This window comes from Salarias fasciatus, chromosome 5, assembly GCF_902148845.1.
Source record: "Salarias fasciatus chromosome 5, fSalaFa1.1, whole genome shotgun sequence".
NCBI classification, from domain to species: Eukaryota; Metazoa; Chordata; class Actinopteri; order Blenniiformes; family Blenniidae; genus Salarias; species Salarias fasciatus.
In genome coordinates this window covers 29,915,787-29,939,509 of record NC_043749.1, presented here as the reverse complement: position 1 = coordinate 29,939,509, position 23,723 = coordinate 29,915,787, and the positions used below count along the sequence as shown (strand labels likewise).

Here is a 23,723-nt window from a genome sequence, read left to right as displayed (position 1 = left end):
AATAAATGAAATGCTGAATAAAACAAATGGAAAACCCATACTAAATGTTCCTGTTGTGTTGAGAATCTTCTCCTCAGTTTCCTGTTCAGAGGTAAAACACTTTTCACTCCATGCAATGCAGAACAAACACATTCAAAAAATGTTTCCAGTTCGCTAATTGAATAAAATTACTAAAGCAGTTACATGGATCAAATTGAAAATGCTTTGGTACATTCCTGCAAATGTTTTTGTTCAGTTCTCTGCTGTTTCCTACATTTTCAACTGCTTGTGTCATGTGGATCAAAATGGATTCGAATGGGTCTCACCCCCCACAACATTTAGGCATTTCAGGCTTTTAGCTTGACATGCAAAATAGCTGAACAAGTTGTCACAATATGTCACAATCTCAACTTTCTCTCACGAGGTGAAACATTTGATCAACCGATGATTGATTGATAATGATTTTGATTTTGAAAAATGCCATGATCAGGAGGCATAATGTCATTCTAATAGTCAGCATTTGAAAATGAACAAACGCAAAATCTCCAAACTTCAATCAATATATAGGAGACCATGACTGTGTAGGATTTTTGCATGCATTACAGTGAAATCATTTAATGTGGTTAACATTAATTAGAAACTTCCATTAATCCACTGTACATAACAGTCAAGTTATTGAATGGTACTATTAAAAAAAAAGTCATGAATAACTTTTTTTTGGCTCAAATAATTGCTGTAGTATGATCAACAGAGCTCATTTGATAGTTGGACAGTGTGTCGTAAGTGTACTGTACATTGAAATGAAATTATTGAAAGTTATTACTAATAAAAATGATTAAACATTATGATGTATTTTTTGTCAAACTGATTGCTGTTGTATGATCAGCATGACTCTTCTGACAGTTAACACAAGTTTCATAGGCACACAGTACTTCACAGAGAAGTTATTTAATTTCATTATTCAAAACATGAAAAAGCCTTTTTCATACATATATATAAAGTCAAGTGTTGCGTATGATCATCATGTAGCATATTGCATATTGTCCTCCTCACAGCAATGGGAAAGTGTTAATTGTGTTAGGTGTTAGTCATCTGTTAGTTCTGTTATGACAAGTTGAGTTATGATAACTGCTCGTTGAGTTACAGATGAAAGTGGATCCTTTCACATTTCTATCTTTCCTCACTCACCCTCTGGACGTTCCGCTGTTTTTTAGAGAGAAAGTTTCCGAGCTGGATGCGCCGATCTGTGGGGTTGAGCAGGCTGCAGCAGCAGGGAGAGTCTGTCTCCTCAGTCTCCTCCTACTTCCACTGTTATTGCCAAAAAACGTATCACTGCCTGGAAACCCCCAACGCCCCACCCCCCTGGCTCTATTAGAGAGCAGCTGGGAGGAAGGGGGTAGGAGTAATGCAATCTCAAAAGGGAAGGGGCCACATTTTTCAGAGATGATTCATCACGGCTATGTTTACATGCAGTCAAAAACCCTTTCATAACCAGAATATTACAGTAACCCGGTTACATACAGCCATGTAACCATCAGTGCATGTGCTGGGTGGCGTCTGTTGCCCAACCCAGCAGAAAGACACAGGCAGAGGTAAAGAAACACGGTGAAACTCTGACACAGATGCAGCACAGCGAGTATCAAGGCAACAAATAACTTTATTAAGAGTCATTTGCATGTTGCAGCGATGTCCTCGGCAGCCCCCTCCTCCATCAGCCACCACCGGTTCCACCGCCAGGGGCGGGGTTTAGGGGCGTTTCAAACCTTTTCCATGTTGTGACCACAGCATCCACAAATCAAGCAGCTGCCACAGCTTCAGTTCTTAAATCTGTTGTTTCTAGTTAAATTGTTCTTTAGTCTTGATATTCTTGCTTTCAAATAGCAATTTGTAATTGTTTTGCAATCCCCTGAAAAAAAGTTTTGTAATCGTGTATTATAGTTGTGCAGTATAATTTCTGTGACTAAGTAACACAATGTGTAAATGTCTATTAGCAGAGAAGATTCTTTTATCACTTGTTTTTATGTTTGTTGTTTAAAACCTTTAAAAAATGTCTTTACAATGATTGGAAAAAATGTCAAGACAGCAAATGGCGTGAATGAAAGTTTGGATCATGGAGTGCAATAATAATGAAGACAAAAAATAAACATGACAAGAAAACTTCTCTTTATTCGGCACATTTTTTTATCCACACCATGGAAATTCACTACAACATGAAAAAAAAAATATTTAAACGTACAAAATAGAGCATGATTTATAAATGTATGTATACTGTGGTATATAAACTAAACCTTAGACTTTGTGAACTCATTCCTCTGACCCCTCTCAGTCATGAACATCATACGAGGAGAAAACAGCTTGTAAGAGGGAAAAAGCAAAAGCTGAAGTGCACCAGCTTCACTGTTACATGTAAGGGTCCTGAAATCTGGAATGAGCTCGATAAATCCATCCAAGAATCCACAAGTCTACATGTATTTAAAAAGAAACTAAAAGCACAATTACTTCAGAAATATGCGTGATCCAAACCCCAGGTGGCTGATGAACTTCATTATACTGTTTGAAGCCCTATAATAATATTGTGTTTATTGAGATGCTCTCTTAATATTGTAAATATAATAATATTGCAAATTTAAGGAATACTGAAAAGAATATACATTAATTGTAATTATAAATTGTCTGATGTGTGAGTTTGTATGCAAGGTTTGTAAGTTTTTTTTTTGTTGCTTTTTTCTTTCCTTTTCTTCTCTTTGTTTCCTTTTTTTCTAATGATGTGGGATTCAATTTGTGCGATTCTTAAATGTGAAGGGGTAAATTTAAGAAGTTCTTCGAACTTCTACCTGCTCCTTTTTGAGCAGTTCAAATATTACTGTACTATTACTACTATAAATGGACAATTGATGCTATTATTGTTGGTCAAATAAAGAGATTGATTGATTGATTGATTGATAAAATGATATCTTTCAAAGAATAAGGATGACAATCCAGCATCATCTCCAGGGATACTTCATCATTCCACTACATGTCAGTATCTTCATCAAACCTTATTCAGAGTGTTGTCATTTCAAGTACAGAGGTGATGGTTCGAATCCCACAAAGAAATACATTTAATTCAATTCAATTCAATTCAGCTTTATTTATGAAGTGCCAACATGGTCGTTTCTCGACACTTTTACAGAGAAACCCAACAGATCCACATGAGCAGCATAAGTGACTGTGGAAAGGAAAAACTCCCTTTTAACAGGAAGAAACCTTTGCAGAACCAGGCTCAGAGGAGAACCCTGCAGAACCAGGCTCAGAGGAGGAGAACCCTGCAGAACCAGGCTCAGAGGTGGCGGCTTTCTGCTGCTCCGATTGGGGTGAGGGGACAGAAAGAGAAGGAAATAGGATATACACTTTCTTGTATCTACATACAATTCATAGATAAAAACGGTACATAGGCTACAAGAGGAACAATCATCAATGGCATGTATCAATACAATGAGATGAAATTACAGTAGTACAATGAAATTACATTGAAACGATAGAAAGAGCAGAACTGGGAGCCGGTTCCACATGGAATGAGCTTTCAGCATCAAAAGAGAGCCAGAGGCAATGAAAGTCTCTGCAAGTATACGTATATGACACAAGATGCTCCATGTTTCCTCCCTCACTGTCAACCATGACATCCCTCATATTTTATGGGTCTGTTGAATCCACGACTCATTTTTTATGCCCACAAATACACATCTTCTAAATTTTAATAACATGTAATTTGTCAGATAAAATAAAAACTTATTTGACTTGCAAAAAACAATCAACCACCCATGTGTTTATCAGGTAATTATGAGGCGGTTTCAGACCAGAGGAGGGTTAACTGAACTGATGCATTTTAATTTCATATGACCTCAAACCAAATCTACTTTGCACACTGATTTTCAAAGTATTATCTGATACAAAATATTTCAGCAATGATATATCACTTTGCAGCTTGTACTCATTTATTGACCTTCCTACACGTTCTCCCTTAATCTCTCTTCCTTTATTAAAAGCCTGAAGGAGAATCCACATTTACCACCATGAAGCTTCTTCAAATACATTCTATGAAAGGCTGGTTTCGTTTTTACTTTTGTCCTTATTGTTCAACTGTTTCCACATCTCTCACTGACATATTTTAAGGTCACAGAAAAATAAATACCAGCTCAACCAGCAGCTTTGCAAGGATCGGAGTCAATGGCCCAGTTTACATGGGTGTTTTTTCAATCCAATTGAAAACAATCGTGTTAAACGCATGTATATATATGGACGGCATACAAAGTGATCCACGATCAATATTCATTTAAAAGGGCCCTGGGTGAAGCGGATTATACACGTCCTGTGACATGTGCACAAAGTCTCTCTCTGAATTTTCAGGTCTTTTGCAGCCAGCAGTCCTCAGCGCCGAGCAGAGTGTTTTTATCTGCTGGTTATCTGCTCAAATAATGTTCCAACATCTTCATGATACGGTGGTCAAAGAGCGATCACTCCCCCGGTTGGAGTACCGCCCTGCCGGCACATCCCGGGATGTGCACCGGGACTCCGCTCCGCCTGCCGATGTTTCGAATTAACTGGTGCCCATGTTAATTTGTGACCAAAAGATGTTGGAATACGACTGAAACTTGTAATCGTTTTCGTGAACATCGGTTATCTACAGTTACAATAAATTTCTAAGTTTAGTGTCTTTTGTGAGTCTTATGTTAACATCTGCTGTTACCAGCATGTCTTTACACAGAATTCTGTCACTGGTAAACATGGGAACCAGTTAATCAATAACACCAGCTGGGCGATCTGCTAGTAGTCTGCCATGTAGCTCTGAACAACTCGCTGTTGCACGATTTGCAGCCATCTCTACTCTCCAATGTTTGTCTTTGTAGTTTTATAAAAAAAAAAAAAATCTCAATCACTGTCAAGTTCTGTCTGTTTTTGACTTTCCTGCTTTCGTTTACTGCGCACGTCATCACGTCACTATGTGCAAGGGAACGCATGCGCAGAATGAATAATCCCCCATTTAATCCGTTCTGCAGTCAAGGGCAGTATATATAAGACAAGGACCGGATGATCAATCAGCGCAGACTACGTCGTACAATCAGATCCAAAATACAATCGTCTCCGAGTCAAGCACTCGAGTGTTTATATGACATACTGACAATCCGTTTCACTTTTCAATCCCATTATACGGGGCCTATGTAAACGTGGCCAATGTGTGTGGGTCGGTTAGGTTGTAGGGTGGAGGCTCAGCAGAACCCAGATCTCCTTTTTTAAAGTAGGACACCACCTGCAAAACAACAGTGCACTGTCAGTGGGATTTTAACTCGCATTAAAAAGATTCACATTGCTTACACAATTATTTTATCTACCCCAGGGAATGGATCAGTGGGGGAAACAGATGTTTGGTAACAGGGCGGAGGCTGGTTGGAGTTGTTCTACAGCTTGAACAAAGACTTGAAAATGAAAAACACAGACTGTCACTGAGGCCCCGTTTACATGAGAAAGTTTCAAGTGTTTCACTTCAGAAAAAAACATTTTCCTTTCTGTCCATTTCTATTGAAACGACAGAAACACTGGAAATGAGGTTGTTTTTCATTTTGGGCCATGAGTGAGTGTTGTTGTCTGTTTATATGATGAAGCCACACACACAGGCTGAAGAACGGTAATTAATCTGGTAAAACAACACGGACACAGATCAACAGGGAGGAACTTACTCACCTCCGTGCAGCAGGAGCAACATTAGGAACCGGCTGCATGACAGGCGCATCCTGCCACGGTGATCGACATAATGAGCTCCACGAACTGGAACACAGCCAGCACAGCCGAATAGCCATTGTAATCCTGAAGAGAGTTTTAGTATCTGCACACAGGGAATTGTAGCTGCATGGATACTGTATCGGCGACTCCAAGCCAACCTTGTCGCCCTGAGAGGAAAGGTGAGGGTTCCTGTTTGTCCAACGCGCTGCCGCGTCCTCCAGAAAGCACACGATGACGTAAGTGCAGTTCCAATCGTTTAATTCACATCGGTCAGCACACACTGTCGGCTGCACCTCCAATGACCTCTTTGTGTGAACGTGCATCAACGAAAACGGGCCAAAAAACAGCAAACGGTCAACAAAAATTATGGCGACCCCGCTCTCCTCTCTCCACCTGCCTGCAGGTGAGCACACCTTTTAATAACTACCTGACAGTGACCGCCCACCACCGCTTGCGTCACGTGACCAAGCACCCGTGCATTACCATGGAAACCTTAAACACCCAGTGACACACACACACCCTATATTATGGCTCCTACATTACGCATTTCTGGATATCTAAAATAGAGCAACGTCATTCCGACGAGTCACAGTGACGTTTAAGATATCTTTAACTTACATTTCGCCTAGTGGAAACTGAATTCCGGATATCTGTAATTGTCATTTAGGATATGTGATGCGTTTCATGACGTTTCAGTGACGTCATTGGAGATATCTAAATCTCAGTTTCGACTAGGCGAAACTGAAATTTAGATATCTCTATCAGTCCTTTCGGATAGATATCCGATATAGATATCTTTAATGAAAATTCCGGATACCCAAAATTCATTACGCCTAGTCAGAATGGAGTTGTGGATATCCACAGTCTTAGTTCCGGATAGTGCAATCTAGGCATTAAATGTTAAAACGGCTTGCCATACACAGAAGCCAGATTTTGAGACCGCGTTGCGCGCAGCTCGTGGCGGTATACGCATGCACCAGAGCGCCACAGCAAACAAAACATGACGGGAAAAGTGAAAGTAGACGGAGCTCCAGCCTGATGGCTCCACTTAAAGACACCGAGAGAGTGAAAAACTCGTGGAAAGAGAGAGAGACTGTCTGGAGGGAGGAGAAGGTCCGCAGACAGAAGTGGAAAAGTAACTAATCGCTCAGGCGCTGCCCCGCGATTCAGAAACAGGAAAAAAAAGGCTAAATAAACTTCAATACTTAATGATAATGTACTGACAGTGTATGTGCTTAATTTTCTCTAAATAATCCGTAATAAAGGAGCAGATAAACAGTCTGTAGTGCCGGAAAAGCTTCGAGGATGCGTGGGTCAGCGTTCCTGCATTGAACGTTGCACAGCTGAGCTCAAAATGTAGTCTGGGAGAACTATGGGAGAAAGCGCGTGCGCATCGGTGGTGCGCGGACACTCCAAAGCGGACGCGGAAACGCGTACATGTGAAGCATGGACGAGCCTATGGGTTGGGGAGGCGCGGAGCGGCGCGGTGCCTGCATGCTGCGTCGGGAACCCCAGAACTCCTCGGTACAAGTCCTCTTTGGTGAACGTCTCTTCTCCCTCACAAAGTGGATCCACCACAATACTACATTTTGAGCTCAGCTGTGCGCGTCTCATGCAGGTGCGGTGATCCACGCAGCCTCGAGAAGCTTTTCCGGCACTACAGACTGTTTATCTGCTCCTTTATTACGGATTATTTAGAGAAAATTAAGCTCATACATTGTCAGTCCATTATCTTTAAGTATTAAAGTTTATTTAGCCTTTTTTTCCTGTTTCTGAATCGCGGGGGCAGCGCCGGAGCGATTAGTTACTTTTTCACTTCTGTCTGCGGACCTTCTCCTCCCTCCAGACAGTCTCTCTCTCTTTCCACGAGTTTTTCACTCTCTCGGTGTCTTTAAGTGGAGCCATCAGGCTGGAGCTCCGTCTACTTTCACTTTTACCGTCGTGTTTTGTTTGCTATGGCGCTCTGGCGCAGGCGCACACTTCCGCGACCTGCGCGCAACGCGGTCTCACCGCTAAATTCCACTGCGTGCGTTTGCGTTTGTCCTGCGCTCCGGACCGCTGAGCTCAGCTCTGCTCCATTTGTTCAAAACCCACAGCGTCCGCTTTGCTCCGCTGCGTCTCTGTTGCGCCCGGCAGGAGAAGCAGAGCAGCGCATGCGCTATTTAGCATCGACCTCCAAAAGCTGAGCAGTCTGGGCCACACTGGCATCTTTCTCTGTACATCCTTGTAGAAAGGATGACTGGGGTCATATAAAATTTTATGATTCTCCACCTCCAAAATCAGCATCTCTTCATCCTGGTTGTTGTGCTTCAACACGCTGAATTTCGTGCAACAGGATGTTGACATTAGGGCCTTTCAGAATAAAATGCATACATGGTCCTGAATAGGCTATGTATTTTGTAGAAAACACGAAACTTATGGACAATAGCCTGTAAATGGGCCATATATGCAGCTGTGTAAACATTCAGAAACGTTAGACTATAGCTTGATTACAGGCAAAACAGAAGTTTGTCAAATAAAATTTGATAGTGTGTTTTAATTTTTGTTTGCCCGCTTTTTAAAGTGTATATTTTAATCAGTATGGTATGTCTATTCGTGATATACCCGACAATTAATGTGACGAAAAAAAACCGTCTTTTAACAGTTTAAAGTTTTTAATAAAGACAAAATGATTTTATTTTGTATAAAACCGGAGGTTGTTGGAGTTCTCTTTCCTGTTTGATGGAGCTGAACTGTGGAAATTTATGCGTATGGAGACCTGACGGACCGGACCGGAGAGAAAAATAGACCTTGGCTCTATTTTGGACTGACGGAGCGGAGCGGAGCAGAACGGAGGCTGTGAAATCAGCTACAGTCATTAAAATAGCAACGTATTTGCTGCAGCGGTCGGACCGGAGCGGAGCTGAGCGCAGACGGAGCGGACCGGAGGATGTGGAATTTCGGGGTCAAATTCTGGCTGCTGCGCGGACGTCCGCGCGGACCCTCGCGGACAGGAATTCATGACGATTTTTACGTCACGCGGACCAACGCGCAACCCGCACCCACGCGGACATGTGAAGCATGGACGGGCACCGCATGCAGGCACCGTGCCGCACCGTTCTGCGCGCTGCCGCACCGATCCACGCGTCGCACGCCGTACTACTCCGCACGCCGCGGCTCCGCTCAATATAAGTCCGGCTCCATATTGGATAGCGCCTGGGTCCGGATCCGTACCGCGGTCCGCCAGTTAGTGACCCCTGGTGTAATACTTTGTCACTTTTTCATTTGTAGAATCCGTATCGGGTGGCTGTCTTATGGGGAGTAAAAGACGGGAGGCTCAGGCGCGAAAGGCAACCAGACACAGGCTGTGAGTTGAACAGGTTTATTTAACAGATGGTAAACTGGAATGAGTCCGAGGACCGAGTCCGAGAGCTGAGTCTGGAAGACGGGGCACAGACTCAGCAGCCAGGCGGGGAAGCTGGTGCTGCAATCCAGTAGCCAGGCGGAGAAACAGTCCGGGAGACGAGTCCGGGAGAACCGAGCTTCAGAGCAGCCAGGTGAGCAGGGTGACAGGTGAGGGAAAGACAGGGGTGATCCAGGTGAGGGAGTTCAAACGTCCGGCATCGGAGAGTGGACTGCAGCCAGCTTAAATACTCGTAGACAGAGCAGCAGGTGGAACAGATGAGGCCACTCTCCGAACAGGTGACTCCATTAGCTGATTGAACCTCCCCACACCGCAGCCTGCTCACCTGCAGACAGAAGGGGAGAGAGGAAGACAGCAAAGCAATAGTGGTCGAGGAGCGGGCATGACAGGCTGTGGTTCAGTGGGGAGTGCGACCGTCCCACAATCGGGAGGTTGTGAGTTCGGTGAGTTTGGTTCTTGCCTCCCCCTGCCTGCATGTTGAAGTGTCCTTGGGCAAGACACTGAACCCTGAATTACCCCCTATATTGTAAGTCGCTTTGGACAAAAGTGTCTTTGCCTGCATGGCATATAAAGCGATCCATGATCAATCTTCATTTACAAGGGCCCTGGGTGAAGCGGATTATATGCGACCTGTGACCAGACAGTCTCTCACTGAATTTTCAGGTCTTTAGCTTTGCAGCCAGCAGTCCTCAGCGCCGAGCACAGTGTTCTTATCTACTGGATATCTGCTCAAATAATGTTCCAACATCTCCATGATACACTGCTCAAAGAGCTATCACTCCCCCGGCTGGAGTACCGCCTCGCCAGCACATCTCGGTGTGAGCACTGGGGCGCCGCTCCGCCTGCCGTTGTGTTGAATTAACTGTTGTCCATATTAACTTGTGACCAACAGATGTTGAAATACCAACTGAAACTTGTAGTCATTCTAGCCAACGTCAGTTTTCTACAGTTACAGTAAATATATAAGTTTTGAGTCTTTTGATAGTCTTATTTTAACATTTGCTGTTACCAGCATGTCTTTACACAGAATTCCGTCGGTCGCTAACAAGAGAACCAGTTACACCGGCCGGGCAGTGTGATTTTAATTAAAAAAAAGTGTTTCTCAACCACCGTCGAGTTCTTCTGCCTGTTTTTGGCTGTCCTGCTTCCCGTTTACTGCGCACGTCATCACGTCACTACGCACGAGGGAACACGTGTGGAACGAATAATCCCCCATTTAATCCATTTCACTGTCAAGCACTGTATATATGAGACACAGAGCAGATTATCGTTCTGCATAGACCACCTCGTACAATTGGATCCGAAATACAATCCACTCCGAGTGAAGAGGATCCACTCGGGTGTTTATGTGACACGTTTACAATCTGCTTCACCTTACAATCCGATTATATGGGGCCCATGTAAACGTGGCCAATGTGTGTGGGTCAGTTAGGTTGGTAGGGTGGAGGCTCAGCAGAACCCAGATCTCCTTGGTTTTTAACGTTGGGCGCCACCTGCAACACAACAGTGCACTGTCAGTGGGTTTCTCACTTGCATTAAAAAGATTCACATTGCTTACACACTTATTTTATCTACCTGAGGGCAGGGCCGGATTAGTAATATCAGAGGCCCCTGGGCACTGAAGCTCACAGGGCCTCCGACTCTAACCAAACCCCCAAACTCTCACAGCAATTATATATTTATATATACATTTAGACATGGGAAACATATCGACGTGGGAAGATGTGGTGCACTGACAGTGCAGTGATGGTAAAAACCTGCCATGGTGGTGTGTCTGACAGCTGTCAGTGGAGTGTTAAATAAAGGCCATCTTCACACATACTCGACTGCTCCGTTTCTTCAACATCAAAAATATATCATTTTTGTCTTTTTTCACACACACACACATTGAGTTGAACGCTTTTGTCTTAATTGTAAAAGACAGCTCTGTATGTCTTTCTGTGAATTTAACACGATACCAGGGTCGGCCATGCCCCACCTTTGGTCTGACTGGCCTTTTATGGGAAACCAAGTACTGCCATCTCACTGATAAGTCACAAAACACTATCATGAAATAAATCATAACCCAGTGCATGGCGAAAGATTATGACAATAAAGTATTCACCCAAGCAGAACGCACACCAGCACTTGTCAAATGTCACGAACTGAAGATATAACTATGCCATAACACAACACAAATGAGTGCAGGTTGCATTACAACATCAGCAAGTTAACTGGACAACTTCATATACTGCAAAAAAACAAATAAACAGCACTATAACTCTCAGCATCACACAACAATGATGCAAAATGCATGTTAGACAAAAAGCATATCAAATAAGAAAATAGATTCATTATCTGTATCATAACAGCTCATAGTGGCCTCCTCACTCCACAGAAAGCACAGTGGCTCTGGCCTTTTGAAGTTCTTCTTCCTGATCTTTTTCTTTGAAAAGTCAGTCACATCCTCAAAGTCCAGCTCCCTCTCCAGCTCCCTCACCAGTTCATTTTTTATTGTTTTAAATAGTGAGAAAGGCCTCTCTCAATCACAGCTGGATACAGGCAGTGCCACTCACAGTCCAATGAAAGAGCAGACAAACAGCTCCGGCCAGGTAAAGTCACCTGTGAGGCAGGCCACTGCCTCCGGTGCGTCTGCAGTCCGCTGCACGATGTTGCCAGATTTGCCATTGTGTTTCCAGCACAGACATGGTGTAAAACCAGCACAACTCAATAGAAAGCAGCCCAAATCTCCATCTCTGCAGAAACTGCTTGTTAAAACCGTGAAACTCTTATTTGTATCATAAAAAACACATCAGAACATATAACCATTTCATCAACCTGCCGACATGTTCAAAAGAAGCCAATCTGGCAACACAGCAGGGAGCTGCTCTCCTCGTACAGCTGTTTATAGCTCCACAGTTCCATCGCTCTTCAGCATTTCTTTGTCTAATTGTGGTGTCATTTCACTTTACTGCAACGACTAAGTCCAAAACAGTTTAGTCTTCTAATGCGTATTATGTTGCTGCAAAAAAGAAAAAAATTCCTGCCAGCAGAGGGCCCCTCTGAGCCCGAGGGCCCCTGCGCACGTGCCCAGATTGCCCATATGGTAGATCCGGGCCTACCTCAGGGTATGGATGAGTGGGGGCAACAGATGTTTGGTAATAGGGCGGAGGTTGGGTGGAGTTCGGTCCTTCTACAGCTTGAACGATGACTTGAGGGTCCTGGAAGATGAAAAACACACACTGTCACCGAGGCCCCGTTTACATGAGAAAGTTTCAAGTGTTTCACATCAGAAAAAAAAGGTTTTCGTGGCAACATTTTGAAACTGATGTCTGTTTCTATCGAAAACTGAAGCGACAAACATTGGAAAAGAGATTGTTTTCATTTTGGGCCATGAGTGAGTGCTGTTGTCTGTTTATATGATGAAGCCACACACCCAGGCTGAAGGATGGGTAATTAATCTGGTAAAACGACACGGACACAGATTGACAGTGAGGCGCTGACTCACCTCCGTGCAGCAGCCGCAAGTTGCATTACAGGCGTATCTTGCCACGATGATAGAAATAATGAGCTCCACAAACTGGAGCATAGCCAGCATAGCCAAATAGCCACCGCTGTAATCCTGAAGAGTTTTTGTTAGTATCTGCCCACAGGAAATTATAGCTACATGGATACAAATCGTACTGAAAAGCTAAAGAGAGAACAGTCACAAACCCACAGTGTTTTTGGCACACCGTAGAGTAAAAGTAAAGCCTTACAGGAGATTTGAGGACTGACTGAAGTTTCATTTATTGAGACACACACATGTCAGGGCCATGTTTAGCAATAGCAATCTAATGATGTGACTGAAGCGAGAGCTGAGTGTCTCCAAAATATGAATAGGAAAACTACAGTTATTCAGACGTCGTAGTCAAAACCCCTGAAAGGAAGAACACTGTCTCATAAAGTTGACTTATCTACTTTTTGCACGGAACAAGGATTACCTCTGGACCTCTGGCAATTTGTGATTGACCCACTGACATCTGTGTTTCTTTCATTGCATTCGTACGAGACAAGAGAACTGTGTTTTACTGGAAATTTCAGACATCAGAGTCAGAATCTGAATCAGATTTACTTTGTTAATCCACAGAGGGGAAATTGTTTGCAGCCATTTTTACAGGCGCCTGTCTTGGGGGTAAAAAACAGAGGTGGGGGGGGGGGGGGGGGGGGGGGGGGGGGGGGGGGGGGGTGGAATAAAAAAAGGTACATCATTTCAGACTACGGTTCCGAAGGGTATCATAGTTAGGATGAGGAACCAAAAAAAATCCTTTGGCACTGGCCAAGTTTATATGGGCCTCATATAATGGGATTGTAAGGTGAAGTGGATTGTAAATGAGTCATATAAACAATCAAGTGGATCCACTTCACTCGGAGCGGATTGTATTTCGGATCCAATTGTACGAGGTGGTCTGCACTGATTGATAAACCGCTCCGTGTCTCATATATACAGTGCTTGACCGTGAAGTGGATTAAACGGGGGATTATTTGTTCTGTGTTATGTGTTCCCTCGTACGTAGTGATGTGTGACGTGCGCAGTACACGGGAAGCAGGACAGTCAAAAATAAGCAGAAGCAACATTGTGTGTCAATATGATGAAATGTTCAGTTCAACTTCATTTATAGAGCACCAAATGCAGCACAGTTTTCCACATGATGGCCTTAAGCATCTGTGCAGGTACGCTCTAAGGCATAGGCGAACTGGACGGCTGCCCAGGGCACAGCGTATGGGATGGGGGGGGGGGGGGGGGGGGGTTCTACACGTGGGCGCCCCAATGTTCCATGTGTCATGTTAGTACTCACCAGCCGCCCACGCTCCGTGGCCATAAACAATGGCTGAAGTCTATGGCTTCTACTGCTGTGCGGTATATCCTTTCGCGGAGCACTATACCATTCGGATTTACTTCACGTGCTAATACGCTATCCCATGGACCACTGTAAGGAGTATTTTGTCCACTTTTGTCAGTTCGGCTCTGATTCCTATTGACTTCCAGCAATTTTGCTAAGCTAACTACGATGCTAACAGCTGGGAACCAGCCACTGGATGCTCAGACACAACAAAGGTATTTATGAGATTGTCTAACTTTGTCAATGATAGGGAAAGGGCGTAGGTCCAAAATCTTCGGAGTATTCCTTTAATCCTGTTCATCTCCGAGCTGCAGTACTATCTCACTAAAGAGGTGAGCGCATTCATGCGACCGTGGAAGTACATCCATCACTCCGCATGCTGAGTGTTCATGTCTTATCTATCGATGTTAAACATCACAGCATCAGCGGATGCAGGCTGGTTAGACAAACACTCACAGCTTGTTCTGTGTTTTCTGGGTTATTAGTCGCTCCTGTCCGTTCAGCTTTTGTTGCAGCTTTCCGGTGTCATACAGAGACATCTAGTGACCACAGATGGTACGTACCGGTGTCTTTTGATATAAATGTCATATTAGCAGCCAGTTGCGGTTTTCATTGTGACTGTTCATGGAGAACAAATTGGGGGGGAAACCACTCAACTCAAAATAAGTTGATATTTGAGGATGAGTTTGTGAATCAGTTTGGAATCATCAGTGTTAAAGTTTGTGTTGATTTAGTGTGAGGTTATCACACTAAATCATAGCGTGTCGTGTCATAGTGCTAATCTGAAGACGTTGCTTCATTACAGATAAAAATCAGGCTGTGTTTAGCTGTACCGGTGAGGCCAGGAGCCTCTGAAGCAGTCCTAAAACATGCAGAACTCTGGACCTGGAGGACCAGGACTCCAGGAGCCCTGAGCTCAGCTCATCGTTTCCCATGTTGACGTGTAAATATAAAAATGAGCAGCAGACAATCCTGTGATGTCTTTATTTTTAATAACTGAATGTAACAGTGTTTAAACATTCAGATTGGATTATTATACTGAACAACCTTCATCTTAAAGTTGGCATCTTGAATTTTTAGTGATTCAAAAGAAGTTGGTGTTATTCTGTGTGCCATAAAGTTTAGTCTGACCCTAATCTTCTACATGTAATTGAAGCTAAAAGTGAACAAACCGAGGAGTGAAAACTGTGATCAAATCTGTCCATGAATTGTGTCGCCTTTCAGGAGCTTTCAGGAATGTTTCCTGTCAGACTGGTCCGCGGAGACTCTCCGCACATGCAGGGAAATGAGCCATGTGGAAGGAGGTCGCAGTTAGAAAGTTTGCTGATCATTTGAGCTTCTCAAGAAAGACATATTTTAGATTCAGTGACAATGCAAAACTTCTAATGAGTCTACAGTGACGTGGGGAGGTTGCATGTTCTCCCTGTACATGGGTGAGTTTTCTCTGCCGAGACATGCCCGATGATAAGAATCCAGTCCACGGATGTTGGACCTGCTGTTAGGCTGCATGACTGAGGCCTGTCTTGGATCCGCAGGTCCACCCAGAGCTCTACGTCGACACTACGAAAGGAAACAAGCTGAAGATCGACATCGACGTCATCTTCCCTCACATGCCCTGCGCCTGTAAGTGCAATTGCGCCCCCACCCACCAAACAGCAAAAAAAAAACCTCTTGATACAAAATGATAATAAACCAACAAGGTTAATGCCTCTGTTTCTCTCAATAATCTGTAATAAAAGAGCAGATACACAGCTTGGAGGGCCGGAATAATTGACATAAAAATGCAGGTACTCTACATTAGGAGGCTAAATGACACTTCTAAGGGAAGGACAGAGGGTTTTTGATTTGCATGCCCCATAACTCTGAACCTGAAATGTGCAAAAGCACAAAGAAATGCAGATATAAGCTATAGCCACGTCTGTATGGGGGGCATCCATTAGGGACCGAACCGCTGCTGTTTCTGCATGTCATCCAGATCAATATCCACCTAAATCATTCCTATTGCAGCCTCCAGGACACTACGCAATACGTCCAGGATTGTCATCCCAGAATTCTGAAAGTATTGTGGAGATTATCCTTGCCCCCTCACCCTTGCTTCACATTCACTAGTTTGTTAAAATGGCACAGTGTGTGGCCATAAATCCAACCAAGAGAAAGATGCACAACTAAAACAAACCTACTAAACGCCCTAAATCACTGAGGTGCAGATTCAGACTGGACTTCTATTATCACAGGACGTCGGTGTTTGGCAAATTAAGGTTCAGAAGTTGGCAGAGGAATTATTACTATTAGTATATTACTATTGACATGGAGCAGGACTTGACTAAAATCATAGATGTCCTTCGTAATTAATACAAATCACCAGAGGTCTCTCGGTAGTTCCAGTAGCGTGCAAATAATGCTTTGGTGCCAAAAGATTTATGCTGTGGTCAATACAGAGATTTTTTAAATCACCAATAGACTTCTTACCTGAGAACTGAAGACGCTGAACAAGCTCATGAAGACAAGACCAAATGCATACATGATAGCAGCAGCTGCAGCAGCCATCGCTGCAATAATGTTGAACGCCAGAGAAGTGTTGATCTGGAGACAGAAGAGAGTTAAGACATGAGACGGAAAGTTTGAAAAAAATCCAGTGAAATGTTTAAAATCTCTGATTGACAAAGACAAGAAACTGTCCTGTTTATGAGAAACAATACTGATGTATTAAAGTCGTTGTAACTCAAATAAAGCTCCTCTATAGCAGGATTAATGCCCTTTACAGGCTCAAATCACATTGCGCCCACACAAATCAACCCACACGTGCTTTGCCTCAGACCAAGTAGCAACTTCTGATTGATTGCTGACGTCCACATATAACATAACATAACATAACATAACACATATAACATTTCAACAGATAAAATGGCAATAGCTGACATAACCTGAGTGAACCACACATGCTTACTATTGTGTTTCGTTCTTTTACTTATCATCCTTTCACTGTGCAACCAAAATTGATCCTCTGTTACTAATGCTAAGATAAAATTTCAAATGTTAATTGTGTGTAAACACAGTTTGTTCCTTGTATTATTTAACATTTATGAGATTTGGTTCTTCATTAATAAGGGTGAGTTGTTCAGAAATGGTTGGTAGAACCTTTGGCATTGGGACCACCTGCCCCCAGCTGCCCTTTGTGAATCGACTTCTGGACCCGTTTTAGATGAGGACTGGAGAAAGGAGTGGTGCTGTGGTTCTCCTTCAACATTCGTTTCAGTATCTCACCATGGGACATGACCTCCTGTGCTGTTCAACAGAAGCAAGACTACACGACGCCAGTCCAGACTGGCCGACAGTTGTGACGGTGATTCCCCAGGGGGAGGGGCTTCCCCCTGCTATAAGAGCCCTACACCACCGTCATCTCTTCAGTCTCAGTCTTTGACCTCTTCACAATTCTTGAAGCAACTCTCTCAGATACTTTGGTGGTTAACAGATTTCATACTGTTTCCAGAGCGAGCTAACACCTCGGTCATCAAACACCTATTGCTGCATTAAATTCCTGAGATTAGTAGCTGGTCTGTCTCCAAACAGCAGCTGCTGCAGCTCATTGCAAAACTAGCTGCCCATCGCTTCTCCTATTTTTCACAGAGCTCGCTGGCGGAGCTTTAACCGTTCCTCACCGAGGACCAAGCCACCGACCAAGACCCGCAAATGTGGCAACAAAATGTCCAGGAAAAACGCCCATGCTGCTTGCTGCACTTGCCTCACGCTGCAACACGGCCAGGAAGTGCTGTCATCCTCAGCTTTTTGTCAGCATTGTGCTCGTCTTTCTCTTAAAACTCACCAATGCAGACAAGCACGGCAAGCTAGTCTGTCAGACGAGGATCCTGTGATGGGAGCAACCATTGCCCCAACTCAGGAATCTCTGAGCTCCCGTGCAGACTCCATTTCCATGGAAGCCAGTTTATGATAACAGCTGGACATTGTAGCAGGTTACATGGGGGTGGGCGCAAACAAGCATTTGCTTCAGCCTACTCCTTTTGAGCACATTCTCTTGTTCGTATTACAATGTATACTGTTTGTACTTAAGAAACTGCTCAAATAAATAAACTACTACTACTACTACTACTACTACTACTACTTGTAGCCCCCTGCCAATGACAACGGTGTCAGCTCGATGATGGAGCAGTACAACATCAGGGCGGAGCACCACCAGTCTGGGGAGGAGCCTGTCAGCCTTGGTTCCAATGAGGATGCCAGCTGTTCAAACGTCCTCTGACTGCAAAGCTGATGGTTGAAGATGACATGTGCAGCGGCTCACCAAACCCAGCTGCCCAGAACACACCTGTGCAGTTGCACTGAGGGCCTCAAGGGGGAGCCATTTCTCCACCTGTGAGGAAGGGGGCCAGTGCACCTACTGTAATCACGTTTCCACCGAACACCGTGAACGTGACTGCTTTCACGCAGCAAATGAAATCGCGTCGTGCTAGACGCGCGAGTTTTATCGCTAGTGTGTTTCCACCAGAAGCATTGAACACGAATTCATTCGCGTGACAAACACACGAGTTTTTATCGCTGCCACAAATATTCAAAACAAAATATCCTGCAGAAACATCACAACCCTCCTTATCACCGTCTCCTGCACAGCAGCAGTGGGCAGGATTCTTCTGATGTTTGTCCCACAGTCCTCTGCATCAACTCATGTATCATTGAGATCCACTCAACATCTCCAGCACTCACCTTTTCATCCAGGAACCCACATTTATCAGTTAAGAAAAAAAAAAGAGTTCTGCAGCTTCGGCACCTCATCTCTAAAATAAAGATCCAATCATGATGAAAAATCCTTTTATATTACATAATTTTAACAAGCACTGCAGAGGTGCAAGACAAATTAACAGTATAACATAGAGGATCTGCAATAAATGTACACATACATGTAAATTTTGTCTGATAATTGTGTGAAGAGATATGAAAAAAAACAACAAAAGTAATGCAATTTTAAGAAATTTATTACAATTTTAAATGCAAAAAAACAAAATAATTGAATAATACAGATAATATAAAATAGACAATATCATAAAAAATGTAAATATTGCAATAAATAAAAGTATAAAATTACAATGAAAAAATGGAAGATCCTCAGGTCAGTATCCCTCGACAGCCTGCCTGTTCCCTGCAGAGATTGGTTCAATACAAGCTAATAAGCTACTCGGCTGGTTCCAAATTAAGCACAACTGTGCTAGCTTCATAAATAATTTTGTGTATTTGAAATTTCACATGTGCCTTCACTTAGGGATGCAGTCGAGCGGCAAGCGACGGCGAGTGAAAGCGCGCATTGACCAGGGTGCAAATTTTCGCTGGAAACGCTTGCCGCTTGCCGCTCGTCGAGTCATCGCTCGCTGCAAGCCGCTCAAGATTGAGTGACAATCCCGTCATTACATTGGCTTTGTATGTAATCTCATCGCGAGAAAAATTTGTGGCCCGGCCGGTGGAAACACGGCGTGAGAAACAGAGTTGCTTTGCCGCTCCAGCAAAACACTCAGCCAGGGTCCCCACTCAGCCCACGAGCGGCCAAAGCCCAGGGATGGCGGGCATGTGGAACGACAAATTAGGTGATAAAGACTGTAACCAGAGGTTACAGCCTCCCATTGGCGTCCACTCCTCCACATTTTAACGTGACGCTGCAGTCATTGGCTCAGGGGGCAAAAAAGCTCATGTTTAGCATGAAGAAATTACTGCCCTGCCAAACAAAGGAGCTATTCAAATAGTACCGATGGAACAGAGTTGTTCTGTGAACAAATCGATGAGACAGTACAACAGGGATTTTCATTTTCGGTCCTGGAGGGCCGGTGTCCTGCATGTTGTAGTTCTCTCCCTGCTTCAGCACACCTCAGTCTGATGTCGATGTCTTCATCATGGTTGTAAAAAAGCGCAGTAACAAGCCCTCATTGCAATCAGGTGTGTTGCAGCTGCGAGAGACCTCAGACTTCTAGGACAATGGTCCTCCAGGACTGCAGTTGAAGACCCCTGGCCTAAGGTTTATAACCAGGCATCATCATATTGTCCTTAAAATTGCACTAATAAGAAAACTTAAAAGTTTTTGTTCTCGAATGCAAATATCAGGGTCACTCACCAGACAATGACTCAAAAACTTCTCAGCAGCCACCGTCACCGCTCCAGATGTGATGTACTGCAACAACATTTATCAAATGAAGCATTTTAACAATCAGATTTAGAATAATCAAAAATAACCAAACCACAGGCCTTTCTTAAAGATCAAGAGGATTTTGTCAGCATTGGTGATCATGGTTCCAATAACATAGTTTATACCACACGGGCGATTTGGGTGAAATCTCGGCAGCCACAACGACTGGGAGCAGAGAATTCACTCCGAATCATCCTGATCGTTGCAATTCCAATTTTTTTTTAATGTTTTTTCCCACTCGCCAGCACGGCACACGCAGGGCTCGTGGGATTGGTGTGCGGCCGGCATGTAGCAGTAAGCTGGAGAGCAGCTGTCAGCACAGCTGCAGATAGTAACTGTGTGGCTGTCTGGGCATTATCTCACCCCAACGCAATGACCACTCACCAGACGCCATCCGCCAACACACCACCCATACACTGCCCGCCTGCTCACCAATCTCTTTCCCACGGCGACTGATCTTGTAGTCGACGCCATTCCCCAATTTTTCACAAAGTGGTGCATTTGTGAACATTCATCTTTTTCGGGCTGAGATGGCCATCACCACCCACCTCCCATTGCTGAGCCAGGCAGGGCGAAGAGTTCACCACAATGTGACGTCTTAACTTTTGGAAAAAGTCCAATCTAGAGGACGTCAACCCCAACGAATAAGTTACAAGACCATTAGTACACTAAATGGAGTCAATGCAGTGATTTCTAAAACCACTCCAATGTGGAACCATCTTCTGGTCCTCAGCAGCACCGGCTAGCTGAATTCTCGGTTAGTGAAAGGTGAATGATTCTGTTTTCAGGATGATCAAAAAGCAGCAGATTTGGTTTAATCCATAGGTGTCCAAACTCGGTCCTGCGGGGCAGACGTCCTGCATGTTTCCCATGTCTCCCTGCTTCAACACACCTGAATTTCTTGAAGATTCATGGCCAAGTCCAGCAGATAGTGAGAAAATGAGCCTCATTGCAGTCAGCTGTGTTGAAGCAGGTAGACATGGAAAACATGCAGGGCTGCGGCCCTCCAGGAATGGAGTTTGACACCTGTGGTTTAATCAATATGGCTGCATCACTGAATGTAACTTCCTTCCACTTCGAAACTTGTTCAGTTTCCGTTGACTTTGTTGTCAAAAATAAAACATATCTTTCATTAAATCAATGAAATGAGACTCAAACACATCACCACATGACTGCATCAGCGATCTTCAATAATCATGTATTTCAGTCTCTGGGCTGATGATTTCACTGTGAATACACTAAAAATCTATAAAGTGCCCATTTGACTGATATCATGTTTTTCTTTCATAGACTGGACAGAGGAGCTGGACTTTGTTTCTTGACAGGCAATAAGAAAGGTGATTCCTGGAGCTTATGTCCTGTAATTTTTAATTTCTGTTGCTAAAAGAGACCGATATGATTGAAGTATTGATAAATTGATATTGAGCTGCACCTCTTATGATGTGATGTAACTGTTGTCAGCTGCTCCATTCTCACACTTAACTAAACTCGAACTGAAGACTCCACTCAATGATTTTCTGAAAATAGCTTGAGTTCAATGAATGACCAAATGCAAGTCCTGTCTATGACGTCTTTTACGTTGTGTCCTTCTCATGATAATAACTGTATGTGAAGATGGACAGAGACGACTTGAAGGCAGAGGAACATAAAAAATTGACTTACGATCAAAGCTCCCCCAACAATGAACCTGGTGGCAACTTCCACTGAAGGTTGGTAGAAAGCCATCGCGATCCCAGACAGCAGCATTAATGCACCAGTCATGATCTGAACGATCTACAGAGACAAACAGAGGACACCGGACTGATGACAGACCCTTCTGATATATGAAGGGTTACATACACAAAAATGAGAAATGGAGTAGAAGTTATCTTGAAGGAGGAGTTTGACAGGAATGTCCTGGAGGTAAAAAGAGTGTCAGATCGAGTGATGAGCCTGAAGCTAGAAATCGAAGGTGTGATGTTCAATGTTGTTAGTGGGTATGCTCCACAGGTAGGATGTGAGCTGGAGGAGAAGGAGATATTCTGGTTGGACCTTGATGGAGTGATGCAGAGTATCCTTAGAAGTGAGAGAGTTGTCATTGGTGCAGACTTAAATGGACATGTTGGTGCAGGAAACAGATGATGAGGAGGTCATGGGCAGGTTTGGTATCCAGGAGAGGAACGCAGAAGGACAGATGGTGGTTGACTTGCTAAAAGGATGGAAATGGCTGTTGTGAATACTTTCTTCCAGAAGAGGTAGGAACATAGGGTGACCTATAAGAGTGGAGGTAGGAGCACTCAGGTAGACTACATCTTGTGTAGACGGTGTAATGTGACAGAGATCAGTAACTGCAAAGTAGTGGTAGGTGAGAGTGTAGCCTGACAGCATGGGATGGTGGTGTGTAGGATGACCCTGGTGGAGAAGAAGAGGGCAAAGGTAGAGCAGAGGACCAAATGGTGGAAACTGAAAAAGATTTGTTATGTAGGACTCGATGTTAATATCACTCAGTAGATACCTATGGCACCGATGAGACACTGTGGCAGGCAAATGAACGATGGCATCCTTTGGGTTGTGAAGTGGACGCCTCCCTTCTCAGGCATTTCGCTGACAAGCCCACGACAGCTCCAGAGGGTTCAGTAGTGAATCCCAGCGTCCCAGGTTCACCCCCATCAGCCATCAGACATTTGAAGGCCCAGGTCAAGTCCTTCCTATTGTTCCACAGCCACTGACTCCCCTTCTCAGCAGCCCTGGAGAGGTCCCTGACAGCCTGCCTTTGGACCTTACCCCTCACTCCCATCGCCCTAAGTAGCCTAGATGATGAGGTGGCTGCGAAGCCTCTGCAGCCTACTTCCACTGGGCGTACTTTCACATTCCACATTCCACATACGTTCTTTGGCGTCTGCTGTGAGATCAGAATAGGAAGAGTGTTGTATGACTTTCAGGAAAGATTTGAGACAGGCTTTGGATGGCCAGGAGGTTCTTCCAGATGACTGCACAACTACAGCAAATGTGATTAGGTAGGCAGGTCGGAGAGTACTTGGTGTCATCTGGAAAGACAGGAGATATTGGTGGTGGAATGAGGAGGTGCAGGAGTGAATCCAGAGAAAGAGGTTAGCTAAGAAGAAATGGGACACTGAGAGGACTGAAGAGAATGGACAGGAGTACAGGGAGATGCAGCGTAAGGTGAAAGTAGAAGTGGCAAATGCCAAACAAGGGGCTTACGATGACTTGTATGCTAGGTTGGACAGTAAGGAGGGAGAGGCTGATCTGTACAGGTTGACAAGGCAGAGAGACAGAGATGGGAAGGACATGCAGCAGGTTAGGGTGATAAAGGAAAAGGATGGAAGTGTGTTGACAGGTGCCAATAATGTGATGGGGAGATGGAAAGAGTACTTTGAAGAGTTGATTAATGAGGAAAATGAGAGAGAACGAAGAGTAGAAGAGGTGACTGTTGTGGACCAGGAAGTAGCAAAGATGAGTAAGGATGAAGTGAGGAGGGCATTGAAGAGGATGAAGAGTGGAAAGGCACTTGGTCCTGATGATATACCTGTGGAGGTAT

General features: G+C 44.1%; 1 protein-coding gene across 4 annotated transcripts in view; it reads right to left on the bottom strand.

The window, feature by feature from the left end:
• Positions 1-3,424: 3,424 nt before the first annotated feature.
• Positions 3,425-23,723, bottom strand: part of LOC115388441 (membrane-spanning 4-domains subfamily A member 15-like) — a 30,929-nt gene continuing 10,630 nt past the window's right edge. The window contains exons 3-9 of one of the 4 annotated variants that reach the window (XR_003931476.1): positions 21,848-21,958; positions 20,114-20,170; positions 16,471-16,584; positions 12,627-12,740; positions 12,241-12,339; positions 10,513-10,632; positions 3,425-5,266 (exon numbers count right to left, since the gene is read on the bottom strand). Coding sequence is in view for 2 of the 4 variants with exons in the window: in XM_030091592.1 (XP_029947452.1) it covers positions 10,564-10,632; positions 12,241-12,339; positions 12,627-12,740; positions 16,471-16,584; positions 20,114-20,170; positions 21,848-21,958 (564 nt within the window). In the remaining 2 variants the exon portion in view is untranslated. Of the gene's footprint in view, positions 5,267-9,098; positions 10,633-12,240; positions 12,340-12,626; positions 12,741-16,470; positions 16,585-20,113; positions 20,171-21,847; positions 21,959-23,723 lie in introns of those variants that run through there. The other 3 variants (XR_003931477.1, XM_030091592.1, XM_030091593.1) reach the window with 3 other exon arrangements.